This window comes from Podarcis raffonei, chromosome 1 (genome assembly GCF_027172205.1).
Source record: "Podarcis raffonei isolate rPodRaf1 chromosome 1, rPodRaf1.pri, whole genome shotgun sequence".
Taxonomy (NCBI): Eukaryota; Metazoa; Chordata; class Lepidosauria; order Squamata; family Lacertidae; genus Podarcis; species Podarcis raffonei.
Window position 1 is genome coordinate 84,130,768 of NC_070602.1, and position 21,622 is coordinate 84,152,389.

A 21,622-nucleotide genomic window follows, 5' to 3' on the forward strand; every position below is an offset into this window, starting at 1 on the left:
AATAGTAAGAGTCTATGGCTCCCCATATCCCCCCCACATGTCTTTTAAGGAAGGCACATTTGTGACCTGCCGGACTACTTCTTGAATTGCTGTCCCAAGCAACTGTGCTCCCTAGCGGCCTTATTAACTCAGAACATCTAATTTATTCCTAACAAAGAAACAAAGCAAATCTGGTGCAGACCCCTTGGGTGAAGAAGAGACAGCAATGCTGGTGGCTACACCTTAATGGCAGGGTGCCCTCTCACTGTATTGCTTTAGATGCTTGCTGGAAACTTTTTTTATTTCAGGAAGCCTACCCAGATATGTAACTTAGTCACCTGTATAGTCATCTGTTTTAAAAGCTTTATTGGTTTTATCTTTATTTCTAATTATTATGGTTTTACATACTTTTTTATACGTATATGTATTTGTTTTCATTTATGTTTTTACATATTTTTGTTTTTGTGGATTTCTGCTGTGATTAACCTTCAATTTTATTTGTACATCACTTGGGTAGTTTTTGGTTTTCTTGATTAAGAGGTCTATATATTTTCTAAATAAAATAAATTTAATAGGTCCCTTCTCCAAATCTACATAGACACTGTTCTTGATCTCCTGCATTATGGAAGCAGAAAAGCATACAGAGAAGCACCACTACTGTGAATTTGCAAAGAGCATGTATTTCTTTCCATTCAATCCCAATTTATTGTGGCAGATGGCAACAAACATGGGAATTCACCAACCACCACTCATTTGCTTTAAAGCCTATCTGTCCAGCCTTAAGAGTTAAAAACTTGCTTTGAAATAAATAAGTAACAGATTTGAATTTCTGGACTAGATTCTAAACGTGACACACCCAATGCCAAATTCCACGTTTGCTCAGTATGCAGAATTACAATCACCCCAAATGTAGCACCCAAATTTCTTATCAGTGAAACAGATTTTACCCATTTGATATGCACTATAGTGATGTTAATATCCATTATCTTCTACACATTGCTATAGATACATACAGACATGCTCATTGTCAAAGTTCCTTGTTGGCTGCGTGCCTAGCAATGAAATTACATCAGGCCTGTAATTACAGTCTGTTGATTTGGACATTTGGAAAGGGGCCGGGGTGGAGGAATCGTGGGTCCTTTTTCTTTTACGAACAAAACAAAAACAAACCCCCAAGCTGCTTCTGTTTCATTCAGCTGGGTTTGCATAAGCACATGTTTGCAAGCTAGTTATGCATCAGAAGCTGCCCCGCGCCCATCTGTACCCCAGATGACTGCAACACTAATATCTGCCTTGTTGCTTAAGAAACGCTGGCATGAGGCCAGCACACACAAGGAGCCGCTTTGTAGCGAACCAGATCCTAGAAACATCCACTCCAGCTCTGTGCTGTGGCACCAGCTCCTCAAGGTCTCAAGGAAGGGTCTTTCCCCAATTTCTTTATCTGTAGATTCTTTTAACTGCAGATGCCATATATTAAACTGGGCATTCAGATCCCTTCCAATTCTGCGGAGCTGGGACCTTTTAAATGCAAAGCATGCAAGCTTCCACCGAGATTTTATAGCGCAGCCCTCACTGGGGATTCCATCATTCCCAATGGCACACAGCATGCACCCCAAACTCTTCTTCCAGTCTTGGGAGAACAAATCAGCATGGACCTTTGGGGGGTGGAGTGTTTGATGCACACCTGACCCCACTCAGTTCAACTGTGTCTACATCTAACCCGTGAGTCCCTTCCTCATTTGCACTGCAGGATGGGGTGGGAGGAGAGGGCTGCAGAGATAGTAGGAAGATACAGTATGCAAGAATAAAGGAGCGGCGTATCAACACAGATTCCCTCCTCCCCCCAAAAAACCAGGTAACATTTTACCAGCATCTTCTGAGACATTTTCTTGGGTTCTCTTTTCAGTGTCAAAATGCCTAAGCAGTGACACAGGAACCTCCTGAGAAGACACGGCCTGTGGCTTAGCAATGAGGGGTGTACTATACTTCTGAATGGAGTTGCTGGGAGTAGGATGGGGTGGGTGTGTTTCAGTAAGTCTAGTCATAGTGCAGCAGAGGTCAATGATCTATGCAGAGGTGGGCACAGAAACTCCTAGAAGCCACATCAGTCTTGTACCCAGGCTACCTCTGGAAAGATTCCTTAGCACAGAGCATTGCTCCACATGTTCTTTTGCACACAAAGGGCATACCTTGGTTTTCCCCAGCTTCCATTCTCTCTGGGTGCTGTCATATGTATGCAGAAAGGAGGCACAAGTGGCTTTTGCACCATCAGGATTGCCCCAGTTCTTCAAGAGCATCTTGTACCTGAGAGAACCAAACGAATGCTCTTGACCAGGAGTTAAGGTACAAAGCAATTTCTTTCCCTCAGCAAAGCTTCCTGCCCCTGTGAGGGGCTACTCCGCTCTCTCCTTTTGCTTCTGAGTACTGACAGGTTATAAGCTCTTAACAGCTGGTAACTGACTGCCCTTCACTGTCTTTTCCAGTCAGTCTGAAAGCACAAGCAACTGGCATCCAACTACAGAAGTGCAATAACTCTTAAGAGTAATCAAATGCCCCAAACATTAAAACTTAGAAAATGTAGTTTAACCCAGGTCCTGAACTGCAGCTTAACAAATGAAATATACTTCGCTTGGGAAATGTTTATTTTTTGTCCTTTCCCTTCCAACCAGCCATCTCAAATGGTTATGGACGTGCAAGTCTATTTGTTCAGACAACAAAAACGAAAGCAGTAGCCTGCAATCATTGTCAAATTTTATAGGAGACAAAGAGACAACCTGCCCAGACTCACCTTGCGCTTTTTGCTCAAAAGCAGGTCTCCTAGCTTTCCTCTTATACACAAGCAAAACATCCACACTGAGTCATTTATTTCACACATACACCCCTCCACAAAGTCCCAAAGCACTGAAGGCCAAATTTGACAGCAAAATTTCACCTTCTTGCTTACACTGCCACTTTTACCTGAGGAGGAAATCTTGAAAGATCCACCGTACAGGAAAGCCAGCTCTTCGGACCTTCACTGTCTCCAGCATGCCTGAGTATCGCAGTTGTTTCAGCACCACCTCTGGATTGAAGAGATTTGGAGACTATGCAAAGCAAGGAGTGCAGACAAGCCAAGGATAGGAGACAAGAAAGAAATGATTTCCTTGTATAAAAAGTATTATATTGGCCTGAGCATAGTGAAGGGCAACCTCAGAATCTCGTATAACGAGCCCCACTTACATGAGTGTGAGGACACTTGGGAATACACACACATACAGAAAAAAAATTCTCTAGGATTGAGAGAATTGTTGCTATGCAGGATGCATCTTCAAATGTGTTAGGGAAGGGGTAGGGTACCTGTGGCCTTCCTAATGTTGCTGGACTACAACACACTTCACTCCTGAGCATTAATCATGTTGGATGGGAGATGTAGGCAAACAACATAGGGAGTACCACAAGCTCCCTAACCCTGTGTTAAGAGGAAAGGCACTCCATGGACTTATATGGCACAGACAGCACCACCCCTTGCATTAAGAATCCACTGAAAGAGATCCAGTCCTGGCTCAGACATAAGCATGCTTTGTTCCACTCCTTTCTGTGCTAGCTCTGGTCAAAAGAGGAGAGGACCCTGTAAGTGGCCAGACCAGAGTCACAAAACATTCCCCTATTACCACAATAGGCCCTATTTTTTTCTGCCTGCAGCTTTGGTGGGTTATAAGCTCACCATCTTTTGAAGAAAAGGGTAGAAGGTCCCCCAAACACCAACACCACTTTCCAGTCTAGTCTAGATATGATTTAAGGTCTGGTGGCTCTCCACCTGCCTTGCCCAACTGTCTGTTGCAGCTCTAGAAAGTCACCTTTTCCTGGTTGGGCTTAATGCAGCGAATGAATAGAGGGTTGCAAGTGCTGAGCGTGGCCATCAAAGAGTGTAGGGAGTCCTAAAAAGAAGAAGAAAAGAACACTGAAAAGGAGTCACTTTTTTGGAAAATTAAGATTCTGACCTCTCTCTTGCCCCCACCCCACCACCAGCCAGTCATACAAAAACTTTGTGGATAGGATGGGGAAACAGGAACCTCTGAACAGCGGATTTCGTGTGGCCCAACATTTCTTAAAGGTTGTGTACATGCGCACAGAATCTGTGGTGAAGGCAAACAATCACCACATTCTCATCACACACACAACTTTCTGACCAGGTTGGGCTTAGTGGAACGCAGTTTTGCTAGTTTACAGTGGCTGGTGGCAATGCACAGCACTGACTGGTTAATGCTCCCTGCAATCCCTGGAGCTGTCTTATAACCTTAAAAAAACCCCAACTAATGATTTTTTGAAAAAGAAAAAGAGACTGGGGGAAATGCATGTTTTGATGAATAAATGTACACAGGGCATTTTAAAAATTAAAGAAAAGGCAGAGAGTCTGTGTGAAGCATAGAGAGTAGCAAGCCTAAGGTCTAAACAAAACTTCAGTGGTGGCATGCATGTCTGTCCTGTTCGTAGCACAATTCAGTATGGAAGCTGAGCTCATCCCAGGCAAGAAAAACCCTATTGGGGCTTCTGCTGTTATGTCTGAATGTCTGCCTGCCCTTTCATTGGGCCTGCTGCTCCTACCCTGAACTGTGAGCTGACAGTCGGCCTGCGCCTCTGAGTTCCCATCTTCAGTGTGTCTTCACTGCTGCAGCCAGCAACTCTTTCAAAGAGATCATAGATGAAATCCAGCCTGCAGACAAAGAGGAGCATAAGGCAGAGAAAACATGTATTTGATCACATCTTGCATGGGGGTTATGTTCTGGGGGTGCTGCATATACGCAAAATCACATATACCCAGATCACCACCTTGGAACTGGGCCCACATGTCCATCTTTACATTCCAAGCAAGGCAGAGAGCTTTTAAGTTCTCAGACTGGGATGCTCTCGCAAGATCTTGCAGGGCTGCCCAAGTGAAAGAACATCCCAGAGTCCGGTAAGCAATTCTGAGAACTTAAAAGCTCTTTCCATGCCAGAAAAACCCATCACAAAAGGAGCTTTTGAGCTCTCTGCCTTATGTGCAATTAGCTTGTGAGATTTCAACTGGCTGGCTTTCAACCATGTAAAGCTGAAATCACGCAAGTTAACTGCACGCAAGATGCAATCATGCTATACTGACAAATTCCAAAGGCAGAAACGCACAGGCTGGTGCTGCCTATCTCTTTCTGAAACTGCATGCTGCACTCATTCTTCCTTTTGATGAACTACAGTAGTCCAGAGCAATCTTGGAAAGTGCTACATTATGCTGGATCTTATGGAAAGTTTGGGCACCTGAAGTCCCGTGGCAAAGAGCTGATTGGCAGCTAAAGCTCCAACAGCCATGAATTGCCTCTGGGGGCTTGCAAAATGGTCCAAAGCATGTGCTAGGACTCCATACCAGTTCCCCATCCTTCTGTCTACAGTACTGAGTGTCCAAGAAACAGCTTCCCTGCCCCAAATCAAAGTGTTCAGATGTTATGTACGCTCTGCAACTCTGCTCCATGCCCACCTGTAGCTCCCAACTAGTTTGGGCTTCATTCGAATACAGTTGCTTACCTGCTGTCTTTCAGCATGTTTAAAATATCATCTCTAAAGGTGTCTCTGTTTTTCTCCAGAAAGCCCCTCACATCATAGAAGACCTGCAGGTGACAGGTTGCAACACAAGCATTAAAATGTGCCATCATGATAATGCACAACACAGATGCATTGAACAAGGAGGAAAAGCTCTTGAACTCACACACCCCAAACTGCCAAATACCTTATGCATCTCTCACGCCCTTTATTGATTAAGGGCAGGGGGAACTAGCCCAGAGGCGATATGTAGAGCCCTGTTCTGCTATGTTACAGGAACAATGTACTGTAGTAGCCGCCAGAGTCTTGGACAACAACTAGGAAGACAAGTCCAAACATCCCCTCTCGACCATTAATCTCACCAGGTGATCTTCGACCAATCAATACCTTTCAGCCTAGACTACCTCAAAGGGTTGTTATGATAATGCAAAGGAAGTGGAATCAGACATGCCACCATGAGCTCCTTGGAAGAAGGGTAGATAAAAGTGTCAAAGATAAATAAATTCTGCAGCCCACTGCATCTCAACAAGAGAGTTTAATTCAACCTCCCTTCAACAGCAACCCAGTAGCCAGAGCAGGGATTAATTCCTGCTGCCTTGGCTGCGCCATCCTGTTCCCTCCTGGGAACAGGGCATGCAGTTAATGCAGGATTAAACCCTGCCCTCCTGCCCATCAGCTGGTTTCAGCAGTGTTATCATCTGATGGTTGGGGGCATGATTTGAGGGGAAATGGCCTCGCAGACCAGATTTGAAACTCCGGTAGGCCAAGACTGATAGGCTGTTCTAAACCACAGCAACTGTAATGTGTGTTCTGGTCCCAAACAAGTCCATCATCTGTGGGGGTTCAACAAAATAATATTTGATAGGCCTAAACCTCAAATTGGCAACTTAAAAGAGTTTTAAAACTTGGAAGAGGCTGTTGCTCAATCCCATGCCCATTCCAGAAATAAAATTCTGCACTTTAGGCCTTTTTTGTCAGCCTCCAGCTGTGGCCTAACTGCTCACTGGCTTGTAGGCCCCAAACTCAGCCAGCTGCTCAGCTATCAGGCTAAAATGCACTTACCTCTCCGGCATAGTGCTGGATTCCAAACTGAAAATCTGTTACTCGAGGCTTCATATAGTACTGGTTGTTCTGAAACAGAAGTGAGCGAAGCACTGTTTATACTACCTGAAGCAACACATCAGCAGCTGTTTTTAAATATCATGAGTGGTAGTAATTTTTTGTGCATAACCAAGCCAAACAGTGAGGGCCAGGACCGCACTCTGGTGCAGTACTACTGCACTTCATAAGCTGTCGGTCCCAAAATGGCCGCACAGTAACCACAACGGTCAGTTAAGAGTATTTTGGTGGAGCCAAAAACAGGGAACTATCCTGGCAAACATCTCTGTCAGTGCTACAACTCAGATATTCTGATGAGCCAGAAATTATCCTTCTGGAAGATTCCCTGCCTCAGATTGAAGCATCTCAGCTATGTCACAAGCCACTAGGATCAGTCTGCCTACTGGAATTCCCAGAACTGCTAAAATACAATGTTCTTCACAGAGTACTGATTGTGTCTGTTAGCTTTTAGCCATTATCCAGTAAACTGAACAAGGAAAGCTATTCTACCCTGAATTGTTAACCTAATTTTAAACCTCCACCCGCTGAATCTTAGCAGCTATTCATTTGGTAAGAAACTTAGGGTCATCTGCTTAAGAGACACATTATGCAATTCTGTTTGCTTTGCTTTGAAGAGGGTTAATTTGGCCTCACAGTTTGATTGCCTTTTCTATCAGAAGACACCAAGGGAGCCTTCCAAGGCTGAAGCAGAGGCTCAGCCAAAGAGGTTCCAATAGATGAAGTGTCGATAACTGGTTCTTTGTGGACTGTGTTCCTCTTGCTCACTTTGTGGCCTTCTTTTAAAAATCCACAGTGGAAGTAGTTCCCATTTCATACAACGAACAGAGCACCACCTACTTTGTTCATAGATGAGAGGAAATTTAAAATATCAAGATTATGTAAAGTGTAGTTTGTGGGAACACTTCCTGTGTGTTAATGTGGGGTGGTGGGGCAGGGAGAAAAGAGCATGGAACAAATTCCTGAGGGGCATCAAACTATGGTTCCATACAGGTTTCTCTTCTCTTTAACCTTGCTCCTCCTATCCCTTTGGTGTGTCAGATATATGAATCAAAACTATATACCACCACCCACTGCAATATATGCATTCTACACAGAGCTGCCCCTCAATACTGTCTGGAAGCTGCAGCTGGTCCAAAATGCAGAGGGTAGGCTGCCAACTAGTGCCAACCAAGCAGATCAAATACCCCTGCAATTATTTAGAATAGATGCAAATTCATTTGTTTCCAGGTCCAGTTCAAAATCCTGGTTTTGACTTTTAAATCCTTAAGTGGTCTGTGTTTCAGGTCCTTGAAGGAATGCCTCCTCCCTAAATGTACCCCTTTTCTGCTTCGTGGTCATCAGGTAAGGTTCCGTTTTGTTCCCACTCCCTACCCCCTTTTTGGGGGCTAAGAGATTTGGGACTGTCTCTGCAATGGTATCTTATCTTTCAAACTCCTTGTCTAAGAAGGTATGCCTACTTGCTCCTGATTCTTAGAAGGATGCTTAAAAATCATTTTATCCACAAAGGTATTTTGGTTGCTGAGAGGCAACTGATGTTGACTTTATTTAGTTTACCTTCCAATTTCTGGTTTGTTAATACAGCAATCCTGCAATTTATGCAGGGGTTACTTTCTGGAGATTGCACATAATCAAAACACATTGGGTTCAGTGGTGGGAGGGATTGGCAAAGTATTTTTTCCCAGGTGCCTGCCTGCTTCTGGCCCCCTATTATTATTATTATTATTATTATTATTATTATTATTATTATTAAAATAAAGCTGAATACACACAAGTTAAAAGCAGGCTTACTGTATTGGGATTGTAATATTTTACATTGGTTTCTATATTATTATTATTAGCCTATGATATACATTTTAGAAATGCATAGATAAATGCATGCAAGTGTTGTGTATATATGCATCTTCACTTACCCCATGCTGGTTGTGCAGCTTTTCCAAAAGGGTACTGTCTGTGCCTTTGGGGAATCTACTCTCTTCATTAACCAAGGCCAGCAAACCAAGTTTCTGTAGCCAAAGAAGAAAAAGACTTGCAGTGATCATAATAATAATAATAATAATAATAATAATAATTTATTATTTATACCCCGCCCATCTGGCTGGGCTTCCCCAGCCACTCTGGGCGGCTTCCAAGAAATATCAAATACTGTAATACCTCAAACATTAAACATTTACTGTAATGTTATGTTGCTCAGCCTAAAGTAAGGTTGGAGGGGTGTGTGAAAATTGTATGTATGTAAGGACAGCAAACACACACACACACACACACACACACACACACACCTTGAGCTAGCCATGATTTCCACTCATACCTCCCCCCTTCTTTTTCCTTACACTCTTCTTCTTTTTCTTCACAATGAACTCTTCTAACTTCTGAATGAAGCCTGCCCATTTCCATAAAAGTAACAGAAGCCAAGGTGGGGAGAGGCAAAATACCAGCTATAAACTAAGGCACAGAAACACGGCTTGCTACTTGGGATCAAGGTCAGAGAGAAAAGCCCAGTCTACAGAGAAAGCATACTCTTGACTGCATGCTAGCCCATCACACAGGAGAGAGGCCTACCTTCTCAATAAGATCCAGGCATTCTGCATTGTCCATCCAATCAATGGCTTCCCAGCTTATCCCCTCTCTGCCAAAAAGAGAGGGGAAACACAAGTCAGGCACTCATATTTGCAGAGAGCAGGGGTTAAGAAACAGCAAGACGCTTTGGACAGGACAGAAGTACACGAAAAGGAGAATATCATCCCTGGGAGGGGAAAAGCAGAGAGGAAGGTAAAACTGCTCCCAGGCAGCAAAGTAGTGGGCGACTCTTGCTTTTATCAAGCTTTCCAAGGATTTCCTTGACCCCCACATGGATTGTCAGTGATGAAATCCAAAGCGGCTTTTCTGCTAGCAGTTTTTCCTCCTCCACCTGAGAGCAGTGGGCTCTCTTGGTTGCCAGAGGCCACTACCAATAAGCAATAGCCACTGCCTCCTGAAAAGGCCACTTTTAACTACCTGTTGTACTCAAGCTGCTCCAGGGAGAATATGTGCTTGTTGAAGTACTCCTGGAGCTTCTCATTTGCATAGTTAATGTTAAACTGCTCAAAACGATTCACCTGTGCGTGTGACAAGAGAAACCAATATTAGCACCCATGTTCTTGGTCTGGGGGAAAAAATCTTTTTTCCCTTGAGGGCTGCAAGGAAGAGGAAGTGCATGCGGGAAGCAGGGGAGGGTCAGCGGAAGTGCCGAGGGTCAGCTTGTTATTGCCTCTCCTGCCAGTTGCTGCCAGTCTGGGCATGCAGTGGCACAGAAACCACAGAGACTGCAAATGACAAGACTGCCCATTGAAGGTGAAAACAGGGCACATAAAGAAAAGGATCAGTGAATGAAGCTCACTGGGTGACCCTGGGTCAGTCGCAGTCTCTCAACCTAATCTACCTCACAGGGTTGTGGCATGGATAAGTTGTTGCATGGTTGAGACCCATCAGGGAAGGAAGCCGGGAATAATAATAATAATAATAATAATAATAATAATAATAATAATATGCAGTGCCACCTTAAGCTCTTTGGAGAAAAGGTGGGATATAAATGTAATAATGAAAGTGGGGGAAACACATGGGAGTGCATGCCCATGTAACATATGTGCCAAGAGAGTTTGACTAAATGCCTTACCAAAGTAATTTTCACAGGGCATTGTCAAAGTTTGGAGAAGGGCTGTAGCTCAGTGGTAGAGCATATGCTTTGCATGCAGAAGGTCCCAGGTTCAATCCCTGGGTTCTCTAGGTATGACTGGGAATGCCCTCTGTCTGGAGCCCTGGAAAGTCACTGCCAGTCTGTGTAGACAATACTGAAGTAGATGCCTGACTTGGTGTATTTCAACAAACAATATACAGGGTGTAGTGATATACAAGCAAATTTTTTGTGTGACTTTGACTTGGTGTATGGCAGCTGCCTTTGTTTCCAATTTCAAGAATGAGGTTCAAGGGGCAATGACCACACCATCCCCTGCCCAACTGGCTTAGTGTCAAGCAATTTATTTCCCAATGTACTGAAATTACCCTGGAAGCCTCTGCCTTGCCTTCAGGTAATCAGCTCAGCTTGTTTTCTGCATGCACTGGAACTTCCTTTGGTCCACGCAACAATCCCCAATAGTTTAATTTCTAACCTGGAAATTCTCAAACCCGAAGATATCCAGGATTCCAACAGACTTAAAGTTTTCCTTCCCTTTTATCTTTGAGTTAATCTTGCCAATGATCCATGAGAAGCACTGTGAATAAAGGGCCATGGCGAGGGAGTCTCTAGAATCAGCAGCCTGGGGGCAAACAGGGAGGAAGACAATGCTTGTCAGTAAGCAATGAAGGGGGGGGGAGAGAGAGACACCAAACATCATTCTATATGCTGGAGAGCAGCACAGCAAACTATGGGGAGTTCGAGGCAGCAAAGGCCTGGCAAATGAACATTATCCCTGAGAAACTAATTTTAAGTATAGAACAGCAGAGAAACTGCAGCTGAAACTCAGATGCCTGAATTGCCAAGGATGGGATGACTGCTATCAAACATGCCTCCCAACTCCATCTGTGCCAAACTAGGCCTTGTTCTCACCATGAGAAAATGAGGTATAAACCTGGGTCTGGACTGCAAGTGGGGGATTTACCCGGGGATGCAAGGGGTGCGGGGCACCTGGGTGCTGAATTTGGGGGGGGTGCCCAGCACCCACCGCTGAAGTTCTTAACTATCTACCTGTTATGAAATAATAAAGAATTCTGATCAAGCTAGAAAAACAAAATACATACAGTGGTACCTCGGGTTACATATGCTTCAGGTTACATACGCTTCAGGTTACAGACTCCACTAACCCAGAAATAGTGCTTCAGGATGAGAACATAAATCATGCTCCGGCAGCACAGCAGCAGCAGGAGGCCCCATTAGCTAAAGTGGTGCTTCAGGTTAAGAACAGTTTCAGGTTAAGTACAGACCTCCGGAACGAATTAAGTACTTAACCCGAGGCACCACTGTATATACCTAGGTATTACCGAAATGTATACCTACTGTTTCACTAAAGGACTTTCGACTTTGTGTGCTCATTTACCAAAGACACACTGCACCAGCGGCGCTTGTCAGACTCAATGACAGAGCTTGTAATTCACAACGGTGCCGTGCACGCAAAATTAACTCTTACATCAAAATATAATGTTACGTATTGTATTGAGCTACTATGCAGCAGCGGGGTCAGCGGCACCTTTGACACGACTGATGTTTCTCCTAAGTAGGTGCCTAAACAATACTTACAAGTTTAAGTGTGGTGGTGTTGTATACTTAAATGTATTGTAAATAAATGAGCAAATAAAAAAGTTTGTTTCTTTTTCCTCCCTTCTTTCGTAAACATAAGCGATAAGACATAAGCGTGGTGTCTGACATAAGCATAATAAAAGTTAATTTGGGGGCTAAACTAAATTTGGGGGCGCTGGGTGGATCTTTGCACCCCGGCGGCGCATATGCTAAGACAGTGCTGCTCACAGAAAATCATAGATCAGAAGGCAGGAGAGCCATAAGGTCTCTCCTTTGGCTCAGTGACCACCACTGTCCTTTAGGAAGCCTGAGGCCTAAACCACATGTTACAAGGAATACTTGGTGGCTGCCTCATTGCATCTCCTCGGTAATGTTTAGTCAAGATGCCAGCACATTAAGACTTTCCCTTCCCCTGCTCTGCATCACTGGCTGCTGCTTGCAGGGGGAAAGGAAACTCTGGACACAATGATGCCCTCTCAAATGGTCTTTAACTAAACAGGGCCAAAAAGACATGGTGGAAAGATGCAGGTGGGCAACAGCTACACATTCCCTGTATTGTATAGTTTGGGCCGGAGCCAACTGCGCTTAGCGAAGCACAGACAGGGAGGAGCAGAACTCAAGTGGCCAGACTGCCTGGTAATTCAACATCTCTGCAACATCTTCCAGGAACGGGCGCTTGACTCAACACACCCGGGACTAGGACAAAAGCAGGGGTGGGCGGCACACAGACACGTGCGTTCTGTCAAAGGCCCCATTGACTGGCCTCAGCGCCTTCTGTCTAACACACTGGAAGATGCCAGTGCTTGGCATTATAATTAGCTCTGCATACACTGCAAACTGACTGGCATCACATTCTCTCATGCATCTGGCAATAGTTGGCTGGCATTCCAGGAAGGGGAAAGTGGGCATTTGGCAGCAGGAAGCCTAACTAGTGAGGAAGGGCTATTGAGGAGTGTGGCACAGTGCCCTCATGTTCTGCTTGCGGGTTTCCAATAGGCATCTGATTTGCCACTGTGGGAAGAGAGTGCTGGACTGAATGGGCCTTTGGCCTGATACAACAGGGCTGTATCCTCTGCAGAGTGCTTGCTGCACTTATCTACAGGAGAATCCATTTATTTGCTTGTTGCTTCTCCAGAGACACCCAGCTCACATTATGCAGCATTTGCAGCAGAGATATCGGCGGGGCGGGGGGGGGGATGACTCAGGCCTGGGGGCCAAATGCACCCCTCCAGGCCACTCTACCTGACCCACAGGTCTCTACCTAGACCACACACCTTACAGGCCCCTGGTCTGCACCCTCCTTGAGAGTTTTGCCTGGCTGGAATGTGTCCCTGAACTCTGAGAATGCCTCTTGCTCATCTGAGTGGAAGATACAGCGAAGTTTGAGACTCCATGCAGAAGCTACCCTACTGTACAAGAGTCACATTCATCGCTCTGTCCCCATTTACTTTTGGCCCCACTTGGCACCAGTGTGTGGCCCTCAGAAGGCAGCTGAAAAAGATTCCCCAACCCAGCTCTACAGGGGTAAAGTTGTTAACAAGGCTGATTCACCCTCTCTTCCTGCCTTGCAAATGGCTTCCCTACATCCCAGCTTACTCAAATTGCTGAGCCACAGTGCACATTCTGGGAAGCCCTCCTCAAGGGTTGGGGGGTGGAGGGGAGTATGTAATGTTCAAATCCAAGGCATCCCTCAAGCGCCATTTCCCCTTGACAACTATGTGAGTGCTGCCACCTAGAGGCAAGTGCCCTTCATAGCCAGGCGCCACCACCATGCTTAGTGCAAAGCCCGTTGGCTACTCACTTACCTGCTCCACAGTGAGGGGAGAGCTGATCTCCTCTCCCCGTAGGAACATGGATCTCTGGGTGAGCACCTCAGACAACTGGAAGGCATCCAAGCCAAGCAGCTCGCTGACATTATTCAGCACTAGGAGAGAGGATGATAAAAGAGAGGTGGCAGTAATGCTTGCGATAATGTGTTCTTATTATGTGGAAGTGATTGATGAGGGAGGGGGCCTCTCCTCAAAAAGGGACAGGAAGCCAATACAATCAAGAGGCGGGATAGCCGTTTGGAGAGACCTTGCTGGCAACTCTTGATCCCCCAAGACTCCACTGATAAGCCCAAGGGAGAGACGGGAAAATAACAGAAACACAGTAACCGTGACATTCCAAAAAGGGGCAAAGTTATCTCTGGCAAGCCAGCATGACAACTAGGGTAGAGGATTTGTAGGCCATAGTTTCACAACATGGTGTGTGCATGTTCGAGCCCATTCGCACATTCAAAAACTAACTTGAATTGGGGGGTTAAAAATTTACTGTGAATTTAACAGTGTCTCATATTGGGAAGAACTAGACTTGGAATTGTCCCCCAACTCCTACAGTTCCTGGGCGTCCATTTTGTCCTGTGAACAGTAGCAGAAAGGCAGCAAAGCCTGCCCAGAGGATCAGCATGGTCACCAAAACGATGATGGAGGAGACGCAGATTCCAGGTGGGGACTCTCTTCACAGAAGGGTGCCACTTACCAGTTTTTGTTGTAATCTGAGCTCCTCCGGCCGTCATAAATTCAATGTTTCCAAGTTGCAGGATGCCAGACAGGAGTTTGAAAATGTCTCTGATCTCTTCAGAACCGAATCCCATCACTTCGAGGGCAGTCTGCTCAAAACACATTGGAGTTAGGTTAACTCCACTGTCACCCACCACCATTGGGCCAATCTTAGACTTGCTATAAAGCAATCCTTACACATCAGCGCACACAAACCAGTTAACATATCCCTCTGTGAGATTTTGCTTTCTAAGGCTAGCACCCTGAACACACTCACTATGAAGCAGCTTTACTGAGGTCCATGGAACTTACTTCTGAGTAAACCTGCTGGGATCGTCCTAGTTCAGTCCTTTGGAGAGACTGTTCCATAGACTCACCTGTTTCCTTGATTCCATATTGCAGCTGTGATTTTTGCCACTATGAACACAGAGCCAAGAATGCTCTGGGTAATAAGTTGAGCCTGGTTTCAGTTAGCCTTGCACCTTATATCCTGGTGGCAGTCAGACCCAATATGCAAGAGGATCCACAACAGGGGCAGAGATCCTGTGACCTTCCAGCTGTTGCTGGACTACAGCTCCCATGATCCCTCAGCAGTATCCGCATTGGCTGACACTGTCCAGAAAAATCTGGAGGGCCACAGGATCTCTATCCCTGAGCTACAAGAAGACCCTCTTGTACTTCCAGGCTTTTCCTTAAGCGAATCCTCTTCTGCTCTCTTCCTAGCATGCCCTTTCCTTGCCGTTATTCTACCGTCTGCCTTTCGATTTTATCTCCTATACAGCACTCTGCTTCAAAAGTGCTTTATAAATAATAAATATGATTCCCATAGCACCCTCACATCTTTTCCCTCCTTCTACATTACAAATCAGTGCCCATATTTTTGCAGGCTAAATCCTTCCCCCAGCTCCTTTTTTTTTTAAGTGATGGGAACAAATGTAGTAGTGCAGAACTGCAAGAAACAATGGGGGGAAATACACTAGTGAGCAGACAATAAGAAGTGTCGTCAAGCTACCATTACTTTAGTCTAAGCAGCCTCTATAAATTGCTATCAAACAAAGCACCCAATTAGCAGGCACCACGTACAGACAGGCCATCAAGAGTGAAAAATGATCCTCTTGCATTCAGTTATTTTGCAATTTAGTCTTCATCGAAGGAACACCTTTCCCTTTAAACACACATGCAGAGAGAGAGAGAGAACCCCCTGCCCTCACAGCATTGCCTAATGCAGGTGTGTGAAACCTTTGTATCCCCCAGTTGTTGCTGAACTACAACATGCATCATCCCTGGCCATTGGCCACGCTTGCTAGGGCTGATGGGAGTTGTAGTTTCACAACATCTGGAGGGCCACAGCTTAGCCTAAAGTCTTGCCTGGAGTCAAAAGGAAGACTCACCATGACCTTGCTGAACATCTCTTTGTCGTCCAAGTTCTCATTGGTTACACAGCCAGACTGGTTTAAGTAACGATAGCTCTTGGGCTCCAGCAGGACCAGGGCTTCTGTAGGGAGGCAGCTCCCCAAAGGAGAAGCAAACATATTGGAGGTTGGGGTAGGAGGGTGGGGGGAGAGAAGAGGCAAACAAACAGGGAGAGATGAGCCAGGGACATCCAGAAAGCAACCAACTCTTCTTCCACTTGCTCCTTTCTCTGCGGTTGTCTATACAGCACTCCCAGTTCAACATCAACATAGGACCAAACCACAGCATGGCAAAGTCTCCCCCCAAAACAACAACAACTCAAGGATAATATATTGTGGAATAAGTTGTGGGGAGCCAACACTAGCCTGTAACTGCCTTGTCCACAGGGGAAATACGGCATTTTTAAATTGTAAGCAGCCTTGGCAACTTGCAGTTTTGAATGGCAAGTGAGAGGGGTACTTAATTCATGAGGTAAAAACATAAGAAGGATCCTGCTGGATCAGATTAAAGGCCTATCTAGTCCAGCATTCTGCTTCCCACAGTGGCCAACCTGTGGTGAAAGCAGCCTGGATGGGTGGTTTAGAGTTGGAAAAGAGCAAGCGGTTTAAGTATACCCTCCTTTTGCTGCTCCTCTGCTCAAAATTAGAGACACCCAATGCTGTTTTACTCTTCTTTTCTTTTCAAATAAACTTGCTAGGAAGTAACTTGTAATGTCTAGTTTGCCCCAATGCTCAAAATACTGGGAACTAAACAACCAATTCCCAGGCATCTAATTGCAGAAGGCTTCTAAACCAGTTATTGGTGCATCAGTAAGTACAGCAGCAATTCTGCCAAATAGATATACCTTTCTGTGGTTGCCGGCAGAAATTCCCCCTTCTCCAGCCCAGGGACTGCTAAAGTGTGTGAAGATACCATATTACTCTGCTAGGGGCATTCCTGGATACCACTGCAAATTCCCTCTGCCAGTCTGAGATCTAGGGTTGCCATATTTCAAAAAGTAAAAACCAGGACTCCCCGAATGTTGTTGAACTTTTTTTAGGAAGCAGAGTTTGGCCCAGTTGCAGACACACCACAGAGGAAATACCACAAATTCCACTCACTGGAATCTGAGGTCAGGGGTTTTCAGCTCCATTCCCAGGCTCACTAGGATCCTGATAAAAGTATTATTTAAGTGGGTACCAAAGCTTTGTCTCTGTATCAGAAGCTACACCCTTTCCCTCTTAAACTAGGCTGACTGCATCAGAAATAAAGGCTACTCCCTCCAAAACAACCCAAGCAGAGAATGGCCCGAGGAAGTCTGAGAGGCGTCTCCAATGCAAATTTTTCATGGCTAATTCCAATTTCAGCCTTGCTTTTTGTAGTGTCCCACATTCATCGTGGGATTTCTGGGACACAAACCCCTGAGGCATTTTCCTCAAACAATTCAACCAAAGTTTTCTTGCTTCTAGTGTAAGGTTCCCCACCCCCACCCCCAGCTTTGAGTTTGTGGCTACGGTTAACATGGTGGTATGTAACATGGAAAACTAGCCATTGCTAATTCAACTGATTTAGGTCACGGACAATCCCTCAATGGAAGAAGGGGGTTCTGGGGGAAATGTGCAAGTCTTCCTGTGGCAGGAGGGAGGGGAAGTTGAATCTGATCAGCGGCAAGGCACAGGGAGCTGCAAAAGGCGTGATGGGCTGGGAGATTTAGAAAGGGCTGGTGGAAAGAAGAGAGCAATGCTCTGACCAGCCCTCGAGAAAATCATGCCTCTGTTAACTGTCCAAGGACATGGTTAAACACAGAAACTGGGCTATTGATTCTGTGGGTAACGCAGGTGTCTCCCTGCTCCCTTCTGCACTCGTCTCCTACAAGAGGGACGAGTAGGCCTTAAACAGGAAATACAAGGCATATTTAAATACACCGTCTCAAGAGTGGACTTGAGATATGATATCCCTTCTTGAAGTTGTAGGAGAAATGCCATTCACAAACTAGAATTCTGAGTTCAGGACTCCACCATTAATTTGTACAGAGCAAGGGTGCGTCAGGGGCCAAATCCAGCCCTCTAGGCCTCTCTGTCTACTCTTTGGCACTCTCCCCAGACCATACCCCGCCCCTCACTGGTCCCTCAAGTGTTTCTGTCTAGAATGAGTCCTGACAGCGCCTCTCACTTGCCTGGATGGAAGACAGAAGGGTCTTTGTGTGAAAACTGGCCTGCTGTATAAAGGTATCATTTACACCTGCTGTTCGACTTGCTTTCGCCTCTGGCTCCACCCACCACTGGCATGTGGCCCTCAGAGCACTGACTGGAAAGGAATGTGGCCCTCGGGCTGACAAAAGTTCCCCACCCTGGTGTAGATTTTTATTCTTAGGATTCTGAGCCTGTTCCTCCTCTGAAACCTGGGGTATTAGCCTGCTCTCTGAGCCACTCTACCTACTGCATGGGCAATCTTGGCCCTCCAGGGGCTTCAGTTTGGTCTGCAAGGCCAAACCACACCCACTCATTCATCAGCTGACATCAGTGGTGACATGAGCAGATGAGCGGGAGGACAAGGTTTAATCCTGCACTGCCTGCCCACGTGTCCCGTTTCCAGCAGGGAACACTATCACACAGCAAAAGGCAGCAAGATTTAATCTCCACTTATCAGCTGATGGGGGGAAATTAAAGCCTTCTCAAAATTGCAGCTCGTGTGCTTCTCCAGCTAGCAGCAGAAGCAAGAGGAGGGGGAGAAGAATCTACCCCGCCCTCCCCTCTGCCACCAAGCACCAGCTCACAGGAGAAGCAACACTTTTGAGAAGCGCATTAAGAGCAACCCCTGGCCCAGTTTCAGCTGAAACGAGACTATGGGAGCTGCTTCTCCCATGAGCAGGAGGGTGGCAACAAGGGGGAGGTGGGGAGAGGCTCTTGTCCTTTGCTCGGCTGCTGCCACTGCCCCCAGGAGAAGTGCACAGAGTTCCAGTCCTTTGCAAGCCTCCCTCCCTTGGTTGAAGTTCAGTGGCGAAAGGATTTTGAGTCAAGTTTGGCTCGTCAGGAACCCTAATAAGGATCTGGCCCAAAAAGGTTCCCCATCCCAGCCTGACTGCAGGAGATTGCTCTTCTCATTGAATGAGAGAATGCAACTTTGTGATTCCTCATTACCTTTGTGTTCTTCGCTGACGCCCGCTAACAAGGCATAGAAGATGTGATAATTACGTTCCTCCGGGTTCTGGTGAACAACTCTGTTCTGAAACAAAGAAGAATGAAGGGTGTGTGACCCCAAAGGCACACACAAACTAGCAGAGCTCCTGGCAATGAAATATGTGCTCAGCATAGGAGGAAGGACAGCCACTGTGCTTAGCCCTCTGTCTGCTACATCAACAGCATGAAAAGAATCCAGGTAGGTTTGGGTTGCCACATACAGTTTTACATGCAATATGTCCTGGGGTCTATGCAAGAATGAGGGAAGTCCACACCAAAACCCATAACCAGTCACTGTTTAATCTCCGTTTCCATGCACCAAATTATATCCCTCCTTGAGTGGGAGGACTGAGGTCTTGTGCTGTCTTCCTTCACTGCCATTTTCTTGTTGCTGCTCCCTCACGAATACAGTGGTGCCCCGCAAGACGAATGCCTCGCAAAACGGAAAAACGTGCAAGACGAAAGGGTTTTTCAGTTTTTGCGTCGCTTCGCTAGACGATTTTCCCTATGGGCTTGCTCTTGCGAGTTCTTGTGAGTTTGTTTCCTTTGTTCCTTTGTTTCCTTGTTTTCTTAAAGCTGCTAAGCCGCTAAGCCGTTAATAGCCGCTAAGCCGCTAATAGCCGTGCTTCGCAAGACCAAAAAAAACCGCAAGACGAAGAGACTCGCGGAACGGATTAATTTCGTCTTGTGAGGCACCACTGTACTGGAGCCTCTCTCCCTTATTTCTTTTTGATTGATTTAGCACCATTTCATCCATGCACTTTCCCACCGGGACACATTGCTCATTTGCCTACTTCACAGTCTCAGAATCTGACTACTCCCTTTTCCCTAGCAAAGCAAATCAGCCTCACTCCTCCCTTTTCAGTACTGTCTTGTGTGTGGGTCCATTAGTGCAATTGCACAGATGCAATTGCGCAAAACAGGACATTTATTAATAACATAGATGTTCAAGGATGAGGAAGCATATGCATTATGGGAAACTCGTGGTTCTTTCTGAGACGGTGAAGGTTTATAGTGAAATGAAACAACAACAAAAAGGGAATATAGCTTAATGTAGTGCGAACACACCAGAGTTTCTACTGAGCAGAACTTTTAGGGGTGTTGAGACAGTACCCTACCTAGGAGTAGCCATCATAGCATCTCCATATCATCTGGACATTGTGAAGGGGCAAAAAAGAGGGGCACAATCAAAATAAACTTTACTCACCTTCTCCAATAAATCTGAGCAATGAGTTAAGGAGGAAGCAATGGTACAATGGCTCCTAGAAAGACTTCCCAGTGTCTGGCAAAGAATCTTTCAACGACATAGGAATCTGGCTGCAAATAACTCTGTCCCCAACTTACATAGGCCAGGATTGTTTCACTCCTGGATTCTAAACAGTTAGAGAGCTACCCTCTTTTGCAAAGGAAAACTCAACAACACAGAATCGGAAGTGAGCTGGAAAATGGGGAGGAAGGTCCCCTTGCCTGACATGATTATACCCTGCTAAGTCAGCAGTGGAGACACAACCAACTCACCAGCTCCGCTTGGCCTTGGGTGTGCGCTAAGGTAATCAGGGATAAAAACACCAAAAAGAAGGATACAGTCAGTGACTCTCCCACCCTGGATATGCCCATGCTGGGAAAAGTGCAGCTGGATGAACTTGCCAAAGCGACTAGAATTGTTGTTGTAGACTGTCTTGGCATTTCCAAAAGCCTCCAGTACTGGGCTAGAAGGAAGGAAGGAAGGATCGAAGGAGATTAGTTTGGGGTGTATAATAAGGGTAGACTGCACTTTCTTTAACTCTAGGGATAAGTTTACTGTGGAGACCTTTCAAATTTTGAGGAACTGAGCTCTCTCTTAACAAAAACAACAACTCCCGCCAAAAAACACAACCTTCCAAGTTTCTAGCCCTCATGTCCGCAATGACAGACTTGATATCTCCAAAGTCTGTGTTTACGGCAACTTGCTCCTCCCTCTTGACCAGCAGAAGCAGAATCAACCAAATATATGTGAACATTTTCAATTAATGTAGCTTATACATGCTGCACAGCCCCGCTTTTCTTAGTGCACCAAGCAGCCCCACTTAAACATGTCAGACATCTGAGGAAATGGACATGGAAACAGCCACCAGGAATGAGCATGGCAGGCATTATTGATTTCCCGTATTTGCTCCCCTGGTTCAAAACAGCACAGACCTCTGACCTCTGAAGGGTACCTGGAAAAAGTCAGGCAGATGGATTCCCTATATCAAGTGCAGAAATATTCCAAGGAATAAGGACTTTTGCTGGACACTCTCTATGCATTACAGCCCCCTAGCTGAAAAAGGAAGTTTGCGGGCCATAACTAGAAGGCAGGCAGTTGGGAAGCTGCAGTGCCAGTCCTACCTCTTGTCCGTGACATGGCTCCCCTGAGAGGAGACACCTCCAAACCGCACACTCACGCCAACCCTGTGCTGTGTGGGCTTGTACCTGCTCTCCATGATGGCCTCCTCCACATGTGTGCTCTTCTCTGACGCAGGGCCGCCCAGTGAGGTCTGGCTCATGGCTGATAGGAACTTCAGCAGCAACTTGGTGCTCTCTGTCTTTCCAGCTCCACTTTCGCCACTGTTAAA

The 21,622-nt window shown here is 45.8% G+C and overlaps 1 protein-coding gene across 3 annotated transcripts in view; it reads right to left on the bottom strand.

Annotated features, from left to right (window-relative positions):
* The window catches only part of LOC128419645 (unconventional myosin-X-like), a 74,169-nt gene that overhangs the window by 29,838 nt on the left and 22,709 nt on the right, over window positions 1-21,622 (bottom strand). For 2 of the 3 annotated variants that reach the window (XM_053400588.1, XM_053400603.1), the window contains 17 exons: window positions 21,480-21,614; window positions 20,613-20,737; window positions 20,236-20,249; window positions 18,990-19,074; window positions 15,849-15,952; window positions 14,438-14,567; window positions 13,723-13,841; window positions 10,794-10,940; window positions 9,643-9,743; window positions 9,208-9,274; window positions 8,559-8,651; window positions 6,592-6,660; window positions 5,515-5,597; window positions 4,564-4,672; window positions 3,816-3,896; window positions 2,938-3,062; window positions 2,169-2,283 (listed from right to left, as the gene is read on the bottom strand). In XM_053400588.1, coding sequence (XP_053256563.1) covers window positions 2,169-2,283; window positions 2,938-3,062; window positions 3,816-3,896; window positions 4,564-4,672; window positions 5,515-5,597; window positions 6,592-6,660; window positions 8,559-8,651; window positions 9,208-9,274; window positions 9,643-9,743; window positions 10,794-10,940; window positions 13,723-13,841; window positions 14,438-14,567; window positions 15,849-15,952; window positions 18,990-19,074; window positions 20,236-20,249; window positions 20,613-20,737; window positions 21,480-21,614 — 1,702 coding nt within the window. The remainder of the gene's footprint in view (window positions 1-2,168; window positions 2,284-2,937; window positions 3,063-3,815; window positions 3,897-4,563; window positions 4,673-5,514; window positions 5,598-6,591; window positions 6,661-8,558; window positions 8,652-9,207; window positions 9,275-9,642; window positions 9,744-10,793; window positions 10,941-13,722; window positions 13,842-14,437; window positions 14,568-15,848; window positions 15,953-18,989; window positions 19,075-20,235; window positions 20,250-20,612; window positions 20,738-21,479; window positions 21,615-21,622) is intronic. The other variant, XM_053400596.1, reaches the window with a different exon arrangement.